We start from the raw sequence: 17,622 nt of genomic DNA, 5'->3' as shown, positions 1-17,622 counted from the left end.
GAAAATAACAGAAAAACGTTGCATATATATTAGTGATGTAACGAATATTCGGTTACTACCCGGTATTCGGCCTATTCGGCCTATTTTTCACTATTCGGCCGAATACCGAATATTTAAGTCACTATTCGGTCGAATACCGAATACAGTAGAGCGTCGATAAGTGGAACGTCGGTAAGTGGAATGGCCGGAAAGTGGAACGATTTTCAGTCGGACTGTGTCGTGCTGAATCAAATGTTTTTGATACTAAATTTACTTCTAAAGTATAATTTTCATGTTTTTTATATTCTTTAATATATTTATTTTGTTTGTACAAAATGCAGAAATAATTTTTAACGATACGATAGCCTCGATTATTATAAAAATTTTCGTTAGGCTTAACGAAAATTCAACGCGAAGCGACACGCAACGGAGAAAAATTCAACAGGAAGCGATACGCAACGGAGAAAAATTTGAACATCGGACAGGTTAATGTATTTTTTCGTACAAAGTCGGAAACTGGAACAAATCATTAACTGGAAGGACCCCAGTCCCCAATTGGTTCCACTTTTCGACGCTCTACTGTACCTAAAAACAGGAGTAAGAAATAACAAAAACACAGTAAATTAATCATTTTGGTAACTTTTATTAATGCTGAAAATTAAACTATAATTATTAAAGTTAATAAGAAATAGCATCTAATTCTAGTATTAAATTATTTCGTAATTAAATAATATTATAGCCTTTATCTAGCCCGATATCTTATGGCATTGATGGCGTGTAGGTTAGAATGTATCGGGCATTAATATTATTGATTAGTTAATTATGTTATATTCGTATTCGCGTATATTTTAATATTTTTTACGATATTTTAAAATGATTTACGAAACGTTTTATTGAAACTTATCGTATTTAATGAAAGAATTATTTATCTATTTCTAGAAGATGAGTAACTAATATATAATTTATTTTATATATAAAGCAAAGAATGAGCATTTCTCTTTATACACAAAAGATAACATTCGAAATCATGTTAAATTTTAAAAATATTGACAAAAACAATAGCAACAAAATATCACAAAACTTCACAAATAGAAAACCCCCAATAATATATTTGAACTGTTCCACAACTGGGCAGAAACTAGACTATATGTCCCCACTAAAGTATATCCTTAGGGCACTATTCAGTCTACAAATACATATTAAAAACAAAATTTTAGAATTAAAAAGATCAATTGCAAATAAAATAACTTATAACTTACATCTAAATACCAACAACTGCCGAATCATATCGGGCTATTTACGGCTATTACATAAATTATAAACCAATTTGGCAGTAGAGGTAGACGTTAGGCTCCGTCTCATATTAACTTTAATAATTATAATTTAAATAATTTAGACCTACTGGAAGAAAAAATCGTAGTGACAGCGGGCCAATAGAGAGCGGAGTGCGCGATCCTTGCCATAATGCGGTTTGCGCGCCAATTTTTGTACTTGCGTTAATCAAGCCGAATAGTTTGGCCGAATATTCGGCCATTCGACCACGCTCCTGGCCGAATATTCGGTATTCGGCTGAGGCCAAATATACTATTCGTTACATCACTGATATATATTGAAAATTCCTTTTCATACATTGCATATAGGTTTTAACTAACATACAATTTATTGCAATATACAAGACGTACTGAAATGATGTTTTTAAGAAAATATAACTTAAAATGTTAAGTGTTTGATAAATATATGACGGGCAATAAAACTGAAATGAGCTATTTATATTTGATTTTTTCACTTATCTGTATGTAGAAACATCAATATAAATAATTACTTTTATATAAAGTAATTAATAGACAAATATAAAAGTATATATTTTAATAAGAATCAGCAAAAAATTATAAAGTTGCACTGATTTTCTTATAAATAAGTTAAGTGTAGAATGAAGTGTTATAATAATTCAAATGTCTGTCTCTCACTATTATGATAGCATTCGGCATTTCTAAACACCCTCTTAACATCATTATAAAATACAAAATTACGTATACATTTACGTTGCAAACTCTTTTTTAAATGTATAACAATTGAAATTTTTAACAGACAAAAATGTATACATGTTTACATTAAACCCACGTTCCTATTCGTAGCTGAAACTCCGTTAACCAATAGGAACAGATTTTACATTATCTTCCTATACTATTTTTCTTCCTAAAATTCCCCACCCTGCTGATTCCCCTAAATTTAGGGGGAAAACACTAAGTTGTCATCACTCCAAGAATACAGACAGAAAGTAGGCCAAGTATTCGCGTTTTTCATGAACTATAGAGGGCGCTGAATTTTTACAAAATGGCTACTTTATCTGGGTCGCTTGTAACTAGTAATGTAAAATTAATCATATATTACTGCCCGATTTAATGATATATGCTGCTTGCAGCTGTTTATCGAGAAATTTTATACTATCAGAACAATTATTGCTAGCGGAATACGTCATTATGTGGTATCAAAGCAAGTTAGCGAGATCGTTCTATGCATATTTGTGCCCTTTGTGTTAAAAACATCAGCTTTGACATTGTCCTATCAGGGTTAGATTTACAAGTAAAAAGCTATGTAAATTGTTGCTTAGGCTCGACTTCAAGCAGCCTCAAACATTTGTACAAACAAAAAAAAATTAAAGTCGAATTTTGTAATAAACATTTTTTTACAAACCAACAAAACATACTTTACTTTTTATTTTGTGTAGTATTTCGTTAATTTTTTCTAAGAATTAACGTAAGATCTTTTTTTTTTAAAAAAATGATAAAACCAATTTTGAAAAAAAATTTTTAAGGGAATGGGTATAAAAATTTAATTAAATTCAGTTATAAAACAGAAGACTAGTGAAACCTCACATCGTTTTCTTCCAATAACCGTATTGAATCAGAGAGATAGTCTGATTTAATTTTTTTCTTTTTATGATTGACTTCTAAAATTGTGAAGGGTTGGTAAGGGGACTTACATTCAGCTTAAGGCTTCGAAATGCTTAAATCCGACCCTGTGTCCCATACAAAATAACTGGCATTTTAACTTTAAGAAAATATCTTTTAAAATTGACAGCATAACTTGTTCGTGGAAAGTTGGACAATCGGGAAACTGCCAATTCTTAAGTCTAATTCACTCTTTCACAATTCGGAGAAGCTCATAAATATAACCGACCGATTTCCGAATAATCATCTGTTTTTCGTGTGAGAATAGACGAAAACTTATATTAGGCTCCCGTAAATCTGTGAAATTGCAATTTGAAACGCAACAGAAAGCTTTGCTTCTTCTATTGTTGTTCATATTTACTGCTGATAATACACAAGAGTTAATCAAACGACCCAGATGGAATAGTTTTGTTTTTAAACATTAGAGGGCGAGCATCCGGTGAAAAATGCGAATACACAAAACATATACGAAACGTATATAAAACATATCTCACTTGATATCTTAAAAACTTAATTCAACAGTGTAAACTACGAAAATCCAAGTGAAACTTCTGATCGTAATTAAATACAGTACTGTATATTCATCCGCTCGTTTTCTACATCATCGAAGAAGATACCCCACTAGTTCGAACATTCACTAATAAATTAAAACTATAAGGCCGAGACTCCACTAACGTAAAAACGAGCGTGGAAACCCTCGCCATAAATACTTTTGCTCACGTGACCATGATATTTTACGCCGGAGCAGGTCGTAAAACCAGCGTAAAGCGAGTCGAGCAGTGTTCAACTTTCGGCCGTAAAACGGTGCCATCAACCAATCAGAGGTCAGTAGAGTCTACGTCATTCAGACACGGCGTGAAAATGGCGGAAACGTTCTTTCATAGCTACTTAGAAAAGACCTAGAATAGATCTGGAAAGATTTATCAAAAATATCCGAAAGTATTCATGTATCTACGATAAGAGGCATCCCGATTATAATAATGGATGCCTAAAACAAGCGATGTGGACAGTCAGAGGAAAATCCTTCAATTTAGACGAGTATACAATAAAAAAGCTAAGCGCACAAAGTGTAGTATAGTATCTTAATAATACGATAATAAAAGTTAATATATGAAAGTAAAAATATTATGTTTACTGCATTTGTAATTATAGTACAGAAAAATCGCAGAATATAATTAGTGTCTTAATATCGATACATCACGTATACAACGGTAACTTCGATAGTACCGTCGAAGTAAAAACTTTGCTAGTGGAGCAGTAACCCAAACGCAAATAGGTCACGTGATTAAAAGTATTTGCGGCGAAGGTTTTCACGCTCGTTTTTACGCTAGTGGAGTCTCGGCCTTACAGCAAATTGCATGACTCAAAAATGTACTGTACAGCATACAGCAATGGACGACCGGATGGCCGAGTGGTCGAGGTGACGGCCTACTGCTCTGGGGAACCCGGGATCAAATCCGGACGGGTCGAAAAATTTCTGGAGATTTTTCGACTCGTGGATGGTCCTCATATCACAACTCTACGTAAATTGCCTCTGCCCCGCCAAATGGCACTACAGAGTACAAGGAGACTGTATCTTAATCATAGAAATGGTCTACCACCCGGTAATCACCAAGGTGCCTGGACGTATAAAGTCAAACATGGGCTAAGTGATCTGGATCTAGCTCTGGCGATACAATCCAATGGAGACCAACCTTCCTTGCCTGCCCGGATGGCCGAGCAGTCAAAGTTAGCAGCCTGCCGCCCTGGAGAGCCGGGATTGAATCCGGACGGGTCGAAAAATCCCCAGGAATTTTTCGGAGGGATGGTCCGTCCGGATATGTCGGGCCCCCTCCCTCACCACCCGGCCGAACCCATAATGGACTTGCTAAAGGAGGTCCTTTTAGTGCCCTTCTAGAAGGTATTTTTAACGGTAACTGGCCCCAATTCGGGCGTTACAGACCTGGAGAAAACCCCACGTAGCCAGCCCCTCCGGGCGAGGCGCGAACCCACGACCGAACGCCCAGTGTTCAGGAAACGGAACCGCTTAGCCACTGGTGGACTTAATTGTATTTTATACGGATTTTTCAATATAGAAAAAAAAGGGTACTGCGATTGAAAACCCCTCATTGGTAATCCGGCAAAATATGTTTGTATTATTTTATGCTACTCAAGTGATAAGTTTTAATTGCTTCTACATAAAATTATATTTTTTTATTATTTCATTGAATTTCTGAGCTCTCAAACTCTTGCAAACTCGGCAGCGGCCCAGTAGATAAAACAGCAGAATGCTGGTAGTTGATCGTGGGTTCGCGCCCGGTCGACGGGGCTGGGCACGTGGAATTTTCCGGGTTTTCTTGACGTTTATAACATTTAAATAGGAACCAGTTTTCTATAAAAGTTCTCCCGGGAGGCATTCCCCTGGGTAGATCGCCCACGTGTCGCGTTGCCGTAAACAAAGAACAGTTCCACGTGATTTACAATAGACAATTCTTATCGCAGTTTATAAAAATTTTCAAATATTTTGAATATAAATTATTTGTAAGTGCTTTTGTTATAGTGTTAACAATATAATTAGACCCCATATTACTTTTCCGGCTGTTATGTATAAATAACAAGGGAAAGTATCGAAATCGAGACCACCTTAACCCAAGAAAATGAAGCAACGAGTTGCCTAGCTTTCCAGGCTGTTAAAAAAACAAGTAATATAAAAAAAAATTTTTAAAGTCAATTCCTACTTAGGTCAACAAAGAAAAATTTTATTTTAGTTACTTTTTATTAAATAATTACAATTAATATAAATATGTATATACATATGACAGAATCACAATATTAAGTGGCAAAATATCAATAGAAAGAGAAATCGGAATTGAATCCAAAGCATAAAATTTGTTCAATTTTATTGTTTGAGAAAAATCCTTCATTCTAAGCCACAACTGCTAACTCACTCTCGAAAATCATTTGGATAAAATGTCTACTTAAAGCAAAAATTGATCGATTTTCGCAAGAATTTAACTCGCATTCTTCACCTTCACGTGAAAAATACTGAAATCCTTGCATTTTACCGATTGAGCTACTGCCTGTTGATTTCAATTTTCATTACAAAGTGCTAAAACTCTATTTAAAGTTTTAATAATTAGGTTAATGTTACCGTGGTATCGAAGATGGCGACGGGGAAATTTATTAATTTGCATAATGCGACAGATAGTACGGGTACGCCCCCTAACGTTTAGATCACTCGGTATTCTACTTCGAGATTATCTATTGTTAATCCGCTACCAGATTATTACTCGAGAATCTGATTCGAGATTACTGGAAACGTGGCCATCTCGAACGTAGGGGGGAAAAATTTCCCCGTCGCCGTCTAGTATCTAGGGAAAAAATTCCCCGTCGCCATCTTCGATACCACAGGTAATATTAACCAATAATTAAATTTAATTAATGAATTAATATTTGAAAAAAACTGTATTAACATCAAGTGTCATCCACTACAAGTTTAAAAAAATGTATTTGAACTTGAGTGGATGAATAAAAAGTATTTTATTAACGATTAAAAATTTGAACAAGATAAATAAATAAATAAATAAATTATATATATATATTATATATATAGGGAGAATGTAAACTAATAGTAGGAATTTAATAACTTTTACAGTATATTTTATATTATAATAAAATGGCAAAAAAACTTAATTTTGGGTAGAGATGAGTTAAAAATTGTAAACGCTTATAAGGAATAAAATCTATCAAGTCCAACCCACAGAAGGCCGGATGGCCGAGCGGTTAAGGTGGTAGCCTACCGCTCTGGGGGAACCCGGGTTCGAATCCGGACGGGTCGAGGAATCTCCAGGAATTTTTCGGGGGGTGGTCCGTTTCTCACCACCCGGTCACCCCATTGTGGGCCTGGCCGTACCCATAATAGGCCTGCTATAAGAGGCCCTCTTAGTGCCCACAGGGCGGAAAGAGTATATATAAAAAAAAGTCCAACCTACTGGAGATACGACAAACGACCCCTCGACCTTTATATACAAGTTGCCGTGCCAAATTTCGTTACTTAATTTTTACCTCCTCCAGTGTTTCATTGGCTAGATGATTGCCGAGTGAAAGTTTTAGCTAATCAACGCCAATGACCCACGTATCCAGTAGGAATGAAAAATGGTCTTGTGTAAGTGTGACAATATTCTATTGTAAATTGTTGATTTGCATACAACGCGTAGTTTTTCCTTAACAGACTAATAACAATTTAGAAACTTATTTTGGATTTATTCCTATATTTATAAATATTAATAAAACATTTAAATTAGTGGCATGCAATCGCATTTATTATGCAATTTTTACTACAAGATTATGCAAATGAGCTCTAGCTGGGAGGCGTTGAGATAACAATAGAAATCTCGCGATAACAAACAAGAGTGGAATGTATTGTAAGTTATTAATTGTAACTATAAGTCGTGAAGTTTTATTCGATGATATAATAATCAAATGCGCATTGCTTTTAATTATAATTTATCTACGGTAATGTACAGCACTTTATACAAACCGGAAAAAGGATTTTGGGTTAATGTATACCTAGGAACTAAAATGGCCGCTTTCAGACTGTTCGTGCTCCCGACGGACTCCTCCCGGAGAGGAGCCGCCCAATGTTTAACGTCGCTAGTTATTGATTCACGGTAGTTGTCGAACAAAAGAATAAAAAATGAAACGTCTACTAAAAATGTAGTTAACCTAACCGATGCGCCGCCATTTTAGTAACCTAGGTACACTTTAACCGGATTTTGATATTCACGTGCTTTTAAATAATTAATTAAATTTAACTTTAAACAATATTAGATCTGTTCAATAAGTCATTTTGACATTTATTGAGGAAAACCTCGTTTTTTTTTAATGATTTGGTGAGAAGTGCTGGTTACGATGTGACATCACACGACGGATAAAGTAAAAGTCAAACTGTGTTGAATTTGTTTGATTTGTTTTCTTAACAGAATGATACCTTTAATTCTTATTGTATTATTATTATAATGAAATTCATTGTAAGTTGTTAGATTTTAAAAGTTCGTCGAACTTTCTAATAATCGATCTGTCTTGCATTGAACGATTGCTGAAGAAACTGATTTTAATATTGAAAATTAGATCGAAAATATGTCTTTTTCACCTATTTAAAATTTGTTTTGTATACTAGTACATTCTATATATTAACAGGACTTGTTATACTGGAAAACTATGGATGCAGATATTTAGTCATACAGATCAAAAATAATGTTCTTTATTTAGTTCACCTGAACACATATACTTTAAACATGTGTTTCGGACTTGTTCGTCCCTCCTCAGCAGGCCTTTAAACGACACTTTCTATAATTAACAATAATCAACAATAAAAACATGTTTCGATACAACTATTACTATTATTTTTGATTTGTATGACTAAATATCTGCATCCATAGTTTTCCAGTATAATAAATCCTGTTAATATATAGAATGTACTAGTATACAAAACAAATTTTAAATAGTGTTAGAAAGGACAAAAAGGCATAATAATTAAGTCTTTTTTACCTATTTAATATTCGCAGATGACACTGTTCGCATCCGAATTAATTTTCCATTGTTTGATGCAAATATAATTTGAATTTTCTAAATTTTTCCTATTAATACGATCTTTTAATAAGCAAAATCATAGAAATTTTACGTGGTTATAGTGTTAAAAATCGTAAATACTTTATATTATTCCTTTACATTACGTTTTGTCCTTTAGCTTTTAAATATATATATATATATTTATTTATTTATTTAAAGGCTGATTGTAACCTTTTTGGTAATGCACGCGATCTCCAGGAGACGGAGGTAAAAATGTAATGCTTTTTCTATGGGAAAACTTTAAAATTCCCATAGTAAAAGCAATAAATTTTTAACCCCATTTGCCGGAGATCGCGGGCATTACCAAAACAGTTAAAATCGGCTTTAATTATGACGTCGATCGACTCGAAGGCTGTTTTTTTCCCATGTAAAAATTTAATATTGGTTATAAATGAAAAAAAGTTTACTTTTTTATTTTAAGGAGTCGATAATATAATAAATTATTTTAAAAATGAATTTTTATATACCTAATAATAACTGTTTATTTTAGAATATTTGGGTACAGGATACCTCGAAACTTTATATCTATTTTACGTGTACGATCTTAACCGGAGTACTTTATTAATATGACAATCGATAGTGGGAAATCCCGTCGAGTCACTTCAATCGCCTACTTCTAAGCGTCGATAGAGGTTCTTCTACATCCCTTCTAAGAAAAGTAAGTCTTATTTCGTAACATTACAGAATAAACTTCCCTTAGACATATACTGTAATCGGTTATTAAATTTTCTTCGCGTAATCGGAGCCGTCGAGAGGAACAAACGGGGAGTTTTCCCGCCTGGAGAAAAATTGGGAGTCTGTAGTGGTTCCTATCCCTATAAATTAAAGCTATCTTTACTAAAAAGAATTGTCTTCGATGAAAAAATGGCAAAAAGGGGTCCGCTCTAACCCCCGTGCCCCATAGGAGCTCTCGACTGCCCCGCTCATAATATATTTGCAAATGGAAACGATATATAAATTTTTAAATCTTAATTTTCTTATTTATAAAATATCTTATTTAAATATACGAGCAATCGAGACAAAAATATTTTCGTATGTGGCGACGGACATCGTTAGGGTCCTAAAACTGCCAGGGCCCGCTAGTGGCCCTCGAATTTTCTGGCACAGAGAAATAATATAGGATACTTGCAGGCTTTGTAATTGACCAGGCAAACTTATGGTTATGTTTATTTAAAAAGCATTGCTGGATACTAGAAAGTTCCTTTAATAAAATATGGTAACAGATGACGACACCAAAATTTTAAACGTTGCCGGGAAAGTTTGGCAACTCGTTGCTAGTTTATTTCTGATCGCGCGCGCGCGCTCCTTACACATTCAAACACGTGTCATCTCTCGGGCTAGATGGCGTAAAAGATAATTTACATGTATTAACGCCAACTAAAAAAAATTTAATTACAAAAGACAGCTGGAAGCCCCGGTCTATTGTGTGATCGGTGAAATTATCACTTACCACAGATTGGAACGGAGACGAACCCGTCCCAGGGCTTAGGCGTCCCTCAGATATTTTCGTAGTACGCAAGAATTTCCAAAGATATTAGTTTTTTGTAAATCGTATGATTTATGCCAAGTTCCACGAGATATTTCGTCGGTTTGGGGAATATGGTACCCGAGACCCCTGACAATTGGTACGACTTTGGTGCTTTTGTTCCACCGTATATATTTCTTGTATGCAAATTTACAATATAAAGGAACACATTATTTGTGCGCATTGTATTCGTGCAATGCTGTACTGTATAATCTACTTGTGAAAAATCCCAAAAGTTAGATGATTACAACTGTACATTTTTATTTATCTCCGGGTTCTGCTCCCCTGGAAAATTTTTTGCAGATGCCTACGAGTCCAAGCGTTTTTTTCCTTGTGGAGTCAGGGCCGGATTTACATAAGGGCATTTGGGGCCTGTGCCCAGGGCCCCCACAAAACTAAAAAAAATTATGTTTAAACATAATTTTTTTCTATTACCGCGACAGCCTAGTGTGGCCTAATCATGAGGGCAACAGGCAGAGAAAACCAAACCCGGGAAAAAACCTATGAAACATCGGAAAATTTCGGGAAAAAATTTCACATAGGTATTTTTCAGTTGAATTAAAATAATTAGTTTTACACAATAAAATATATGTATGTTTACAATAACCTTATTTTTAAATGAAATTTACAACTTCCTAGTTCAAATCTAATTGAAAGTACAGTATTTTGTGTAAATTTTCTAAATCATCAAATTTGCCTACTCTTAAAGGGGGGACCCCCACCGAATTTGTGCCCAGGGCCCCTGGATTGGTAAATCCGGCCCTGTGTGGAGTCATTGTATTTTATTTGCTTTTTATTTATTTTGGGGTTTGTTTTGTTAAAAGGGCGAAAAACCCCGAACCCTCCATTCGAAAATCGATAGCTTTGCCCCAAGTCTTTTGTGGCTTGCGTCAGTCGAAAACGGCATGTATTGTTTGGTGAATTACAAATCGCCGTAAGGTCGTTATGTCGCAATACTTAATTTTGTCAAATATTACACGGGAAAAATGTCGGTAAGAGAGAATTGTAAAATGGTTGTTAGCGAATAAGTATGTAAATGAGCGGGCAATGACGTCGTGTTCGGCGCTTAAAAACTGCGAAGGGGAGCCGAAGTGCAATTTCTAGTCGATACCGATTGTGAGAAATAGGTGGTTGGTTTGAGAAAAGTCGAGTTTTTAAGGTCCTAATAATAGGTGCTATGGAATATCTTAAAATACTTGTTTCTGTTCTGGGGAATGAAAAATTGGTTTTTGACCAATGATTCTCTATTTGCGCTTCTTACAATTTTATTTCACGATGAAAATGAATTGTTTAAAACAATTCTGAATGGTCTTCTCGGACACTTGATTCCACCACACTGCCAAAAGATGTAATGCGTCAAGTAGGGGAATGCTTTTAGCAGCAGATGTAAAAGTAATATCAGAAATAAATCGAGGATAGAGGTAAAAAAGAATTATTATCAGTTTGTCTTTATCGTGTAGTTTATCCTAAAATTCTTGTATTAGGCAAGTTAGACATGATTTTCTCAACCCCATTCCTGAATTAGCCATATTTTCTGGAGATTAATATTAATGTTAACAGTGTCGTCGAGCATTTTATCTCTTTTCACGTCTGTTGCTGGTCCACGTATCCTACCGGTAGTATAAGTTGGTTTAAATTTCTTTTCTGCTTGTCCAGCCAGGATTACGCGTGGAAAAATTGTCATACCAGGTTGGTCTCTTTCCAATGTTTTTAATCTTTATTTGGTCAAAACCATAGTCTACTAAGTCTTTTCTGTGCTGATATGTCTATAATCGAGTCAGAAAGGCCAGAACAAAAAGTACTACCTTCGGTTCCTTTTGATGATCCTTTAATATTTTTGTGTTTAAAACACAAGTATGATCAGATATAGCACAAAAATAAATTACTAAGTATTGTTGTATGCATTATGGATATTCCCCAGTGTTTAACAAATGACTTTTAGCCATTGACTTTATCCACACTCAACACTTGCCCTCACAAGAGCCTCTGTACACAATGGTGGCTCATTTTCTCCTTTAGTTGAATCACTAAATTGCAATGAAATCTTTTTCCCATATCTTTAGTTAATTCTTCTGTTTTGATGCATTACTGGAGCAGGTATATATTTTTTTCAAACATTTCTACTTACCTTTAAAACTTTGGTTTAAACTACACTATCTTTTCTCGTTCTATTTCTCTTGAAAATCGTGTTTTTTTCACTTACCCGATGACACCTCGACATTCTTTACTCAAAAGAATTACTTTTTACCCAGAAGATGCCATCTGAAAATCTTGTTGGGCAAATTTAAGGTAGGACACAAAGGCATAATAATTGAAGTGCTAACTTATGTTTCAGAGTTGGTATCCGGGCAGGCTGAATTTAGATCAAATTTGACATTTTTAGACAAGGCCAGAACTCAAACAGTTGAACTGTCAAAAGCAAAAGTGGGGTCAGTTTTCCAAAAACTATATTGCCGTTCAGTTTCGGTTCTTGACATTATTTACATATTGTAAAGAAATTAAATATTCCTACGGATGAAAAATGACTTATACTGCTTTCGGCGGCTTGGTTGATTTGGAGACAATGAAATTATCTTCAGGCGGAAAATAAGTTAATTCCAAATTTCATTCGGTACAGTGTTTATTATGGCATGTTCGTCCTTTAGGTCACACACTGGTTTTGACTACTTTGACTACAGGATTCTAAGATCCTCGAGGTAGACAAATTTGCCGATAGCGAATCAATGTCCAATTTGTGTTAGTGTTAAATGGCACTGACAACAGGCTTGAATGTTGGCATACCATTATGTAAAAAATAAAATTAAATGCAATGTGAATTATTTTGGATAGTTTTTAGATAGGGCAATTCTGATAAATCAGGTTCTTGTGACTCAAATGTACTGATTTGTTGCATTATTACAATTAAATTTCTGGTAGACTTTAGCTATGGTTATAACAATCTATTTTGATTGACACTGACTATGTAAGTATCAAATGTGACTGTGGAGTCGATATACAAAACATTTGACTCCAACTCAGTTTTTAAATCTCCAATTCCAGAAAAGCTCCATGTATTGATAATGGTAGCCTATTAAAGTTAGTAAAGTTTACAGTCGTGCGAGTTGTCAAGTTACCTTTTAGACTTTTGAATCTAGTTGACAATTTACATGGTCATTTAATCTTTTAGTTGTAATTTCCATTGTTAACAACACTAATATGAAATAAAGACAAAGACAGACACTATCAGACTATACAAAATTAAGATTTTAATTGAGCAGAGTTGGGAGTCGGTACATTGCTTTCAGCTCCACGGCACCATTCGTAACTTAAAATTTCAATAATTTTACATAATATAAAAACAGTCTACCGGGTGCTATTTTTTTTCTGCCATGTGGGCTTGCAAAAAAAGGTTTTTTAATGTCTAGACGGCCCACCGGTGGTCGAGCGGTTCCGTCGCTAAACTCCGGGAGTTCGGTTGCGGGTTTGCGCCACGCCGTACCAGCCACGTGGTGTTTTCCGGGTTTTCTGCACATCCCTAACACCCGAATAGGGGCCAGTTTCCCTTACAAGGTCTCTCGCAAGGCATTTTTCGCCGGTGTAATGTCGTGCCCCAGAGAAGGCAAGGGGAAACACTCTGGACGTAACTTCATCTAGGATACACCTCGGCACATTACTAACCACTTACTAACCTATGCCGGGTGTTTGCCAACGTCGGGAATCCGATACGGCATACAAAGAAGAAGATGAATGTCTAGATAGCGGATCTCGAAAGAGGGGAAAGCAATGGATTCTGGTTCTGGGTTTTTATTAAAAGACACATTTTCATTCTTTAATAAACTTTAGAGCTCAAAATATACACTAATTAATTAATTAATTAATTTTTGAAATTGTATAAACAACAATTGTGACAAAAACTTTTGTAGTATGGTAAGAGTGAGAAATACACGAACATTATGTAGCAATGCTGCTTCTTACATCTTGTGGCATTTAAATGGGGTGATAGTGACCTTGCACCAAAGTTTTTCTTCAATTTAATTAATAATCACAACAGCCATTTTAAGTTTCACTTAAAAGATATCAAAAATAATTTAAAACACTTCATATATTCAACAAATTAATATTCAAATTAGTTTTAGATTTCTTACTTTTTATAAAAATATGAAATTGAAAATAATTTTATACATTTCTTATGTACAATTACATTATACAGTTTTAAATTTACATTCGTTAATCTATTCGCATCATAGTTTTAATAATCTCTAATCTCTATAATATTTAGTTTCGCTACGCAGGAAAAAAATTCTACAGTGTATCTACATTCGTAAATTTTTATAGAAATAATCACAAATTTATCAATTTAGAATTGAAAAGGCAACTTTCACTTACTGGCATATAATTGGCATTGCTTTTTCATACAATCTACTCACTGTAGAGGACAGAGATAAGTGCTTTAACATTATTTACCACAAATAAAAATGTATGCATGCTTTTTAAACAGTTTATAAAACATCATTGCATATATGAATAGCAAATTTCTGGCACTTTGTAAGGAAAGCCGTGGCGTAACGTTAAAATAATCGATTGTGTGTGACGGCCGCGTTTATTTCTTTTTTCCTTCACGTTTCTTCGTTTCTGTTCTGGCGTTCGCATTTTAATTCTTCCGTTCCTTCCGAAGGATTATTTAAAGTCTTGCATTTTTCTGATAAGTTACTTATTAAATTATCCATTCTGAAATAAATAAATAAATTGGCGTAACAGATTTGACCACAGACAATTTAATTTTTAAAACAGTTATCTAAAATACTTAATAGGTATTATTAATTCTTGCTTTGTTTTTTCCTTTCCAGTTATATAATAGTATTACGCACAATAAAATGGAGTATTGTGCGTAATACTCCATTTTATTCACTAACTTTTAAATTTTTAATACATACGATGTTTTTTGTAACTCAAGTCCATACTTTGTTATAGTAATGTAAGACTAAATTTGTATGGCAGTGTCAGAGAAAGAAATGATGCACAAAATTCATTTTTACAAGAATGTACAAAATTTTAATTCTAAATATATGAGAATTCCTCATAGTGCCATTTCCCCCTTTTATTAAATCATTGTATTCTCTTTTGGTTAATGTTACCCTTGGTGCCAAGATGGCGGCTCGTCTCCGATTCCAGCAAGGAAACAGTGGGATGTATGTTCTAACCTAACCTAACCTAACCTAACCTATTCTAATAATTTGGTTGGTAATAATTACGGTAATTTATTAGAATAGGTTAGGTTAGGTTAGGTTAGGTTAGAATGCACGTACCCACTGTTTCCTTGCTGGAATCGGAGACGAGCCGCCATATTGGCACCAAGGGTAATATTAACCTCTCTTTTTAATAGATGAAAAGTAGGAAGAGGTTTATTCATTTAATTTTCTGAATTATGCAGAAAAGTTTGGAAATCTTCAAAATATAGTCGTAGCAACAGAGATAAATGGTATACTAAGAAATGGTATTGTAAATGGTATTGTACCTATGGTAGAATGTAATTAGTTAACGGGTTTAATAACCCAAATAATTGACTCTCGTCTCGTCTCGTCTGAAAAAAACTTTTTCCATTTTAGTCATTTCTCGATATTTTCTCAAGTTAATACAAACAGTTTTATAGGTGTCTTAACCATTACCGAATTAAACATTTAAAGACAACCGGCGAGTTTTTTCTAGTCTAATCGATAATTTCAATGGAAACTAGTCTGATGGATCCGTATTTAATATCTTTAGACTAATTTTTGTTAACAATGACATTTTTCTCAAAGAAATTCATAGATTTAAAAAAAAATGTAGTCAAACTCTCCCAATTTGTCTCTGCAAATCACACCATTAGGAAAAATTTTCAAATATTGTTATGTAAGACTTGTATCATTTTTCTTCCAAGTGTATTTAAACTTTTGCCTTTCTACTTTTCTGGTTTCTTAAAATTTATGAATTCGGTCCTCTCTAAGAATTAAAGTTGTTAAATTAATAATGTTCCGGCCTCGAGTAAACCGTCGGAATTAGCATCGAAATTTTCCGAGAACAGTTAAGTTACATTTGTGATCGCTGTAAAATATATTTTCATTTCATTTGTAAAAAGACTAATAAAACTGCCAAATTTTGATGACTTCACTGCTGCACTTACTTATTTTTTAAAATCCTTTTGAACGAGGGAGTTTATTTGTTTTATCATATCTTTCGTAAATGCAGCAATTTCCGGCTTTTAGTGAAGCATAAATTCCATTAATGCTTCATAGCAGGATTCTATTTTTATAGATGGGACAATTATTGATTATGAAAACCTATACCCAACTTCTTCATCCAATAAACTTAATTCCTGTAGTTCTTTTACTACATTTGTTGGGTTTTGTGCAACTAGAGCATTGTTACCTAGCTCCTCTGAAATAAATTTATGCAAGCGTTTTTCAAGAATGTATGTGGGTCCTCTGCACTTCTCCACGACAGGTCTAACCTCTTTACCTTCTTTATGTATTTTTGCAAATGCAAACAGTCTTGGCATCCCTGTCTTCAGGTTATTAGATCCTTTTAAGGAAAGTTAATGCAGAGCTTAATGGTGCTCTTTTAAGTTTTTTAACCCTTCTGTCTACGTTCGTAGCAATTTTTTTTCATTGACTTGCTCACATTCTGTTCTTTTAATATAATCTTCTAAAGATTTGTTGTAATTTTGCCTTTTCATGATTACTAGGTGTTTACTTTTGTCAGCTCGTGTTAGGACCAAATTGTTGTCATTTAACCGTTGTTTTGCGTGCTTTAGCTGTTTCATTTCAATGCTTTTTGTTCTACGGGTATGGTTTTTAAGAAGTCTTCCATCTGAAGAAATCCCTTTCTAAATCGTCAAATTCTGAGATTCTTCTTTCTAATTCCACCATTGAAATTTGCCATAAGTTAGGCCTTTTTGGAGAATTTCCTTGATTTTGGTGGGATGTCTACTTGATCCCATAAATAATCATTTTTAAAAAAATCTCCAAGTTCACCTATAATCCAAACGTCAAAAACATCATGAGGCAAGTCTCGAAATGATTTTCAAAAGAGTGCCTAATGTATACGGTATTTTAAGAAATGACAAAGGCATGATTAAAAAAGAAGAAAAAGCGGGCGTATATAAAATTCCATTCGAGAATTAAGGAGGACTATATTGGGGTCACAAGACGTAATTTTGCTACCAGACTTAAGGAGCACAAATACAATATCAATAAAGGGCACTGCAATACAGTATTATCCTGTATGGCACAAGCAGAAGACTCGATGGTCAAGTGAAATAAAGCGACTATCCTCAGGACTACACGTTCTCCATCACTGGCAATGCACAAAGAAAAAATCGAAATATATAAAATTCAGACGTATTTAAATGTTAAATACATTCGAATTTCTGTTAATTCCGAAGATGACCTATCATAGTAGGTCGAAAATGTTAATGTTTCTTTAATAAACGTTTTCTCGGCAACAGGTGTTAGATGATTTATTGTTTAAGGAGCGGAGTATGATATTTAGAAATGTAAAATCATTGAAAAGCGAGAACAAGGTGTGAGTGTGGCTGATCTA

At 34.2% G+C, this 17,622-nt stretch overlaps 1 protein-coding gene across 3 annotated transcripts in view; it reads right to left on the bottom strand.

The window, feature by feature from the left end:
• Positions 1-13,287: 13,287 nt before the first annotated feature.
• Positions 13,288-17,622, bottom strand: part of IKKbeta (I-kappaB kinase beta) — a 63,689-nt gene continuing 59,354 nt past the window's right edge. For all 3 annotated transcript variants that reach the window (XM_067285579.1, XM_067285581.1, XM_067285580.1), the window contains one exon: positions 13,288-14,772. In XM_067285579.1, coding sequence (XP_067141680.1) covers positions 14,661-14,772 — 112 coding nt within the window. In that variant the 3' untranslated portion in view covers positions 13,288-14,660. The remainder of the gene's footprint in view (positions 14,773-17,622) is intronic.

Source organism: Centruroides vittatus, unplaced genomic scaffold (assembly GCF_030686945.1).
Source record: "Centruroides vittatus isolate TY-2023 unplaced genomic scaffold, ASM3068694v2 scaffold_2802, whole genome shotgun sequence".
Taxonomy (NCBI): Eukaryota; Metazoa; Arthropoda; class Arachnida; order Scorpiones; family Buthidae; genus Centruroides; species Centruroides vittatus.
Note: the sequence above shows the minus strand (reverse complement) of the source record. Positions and strands in the feature narration are given on the sequence as shown.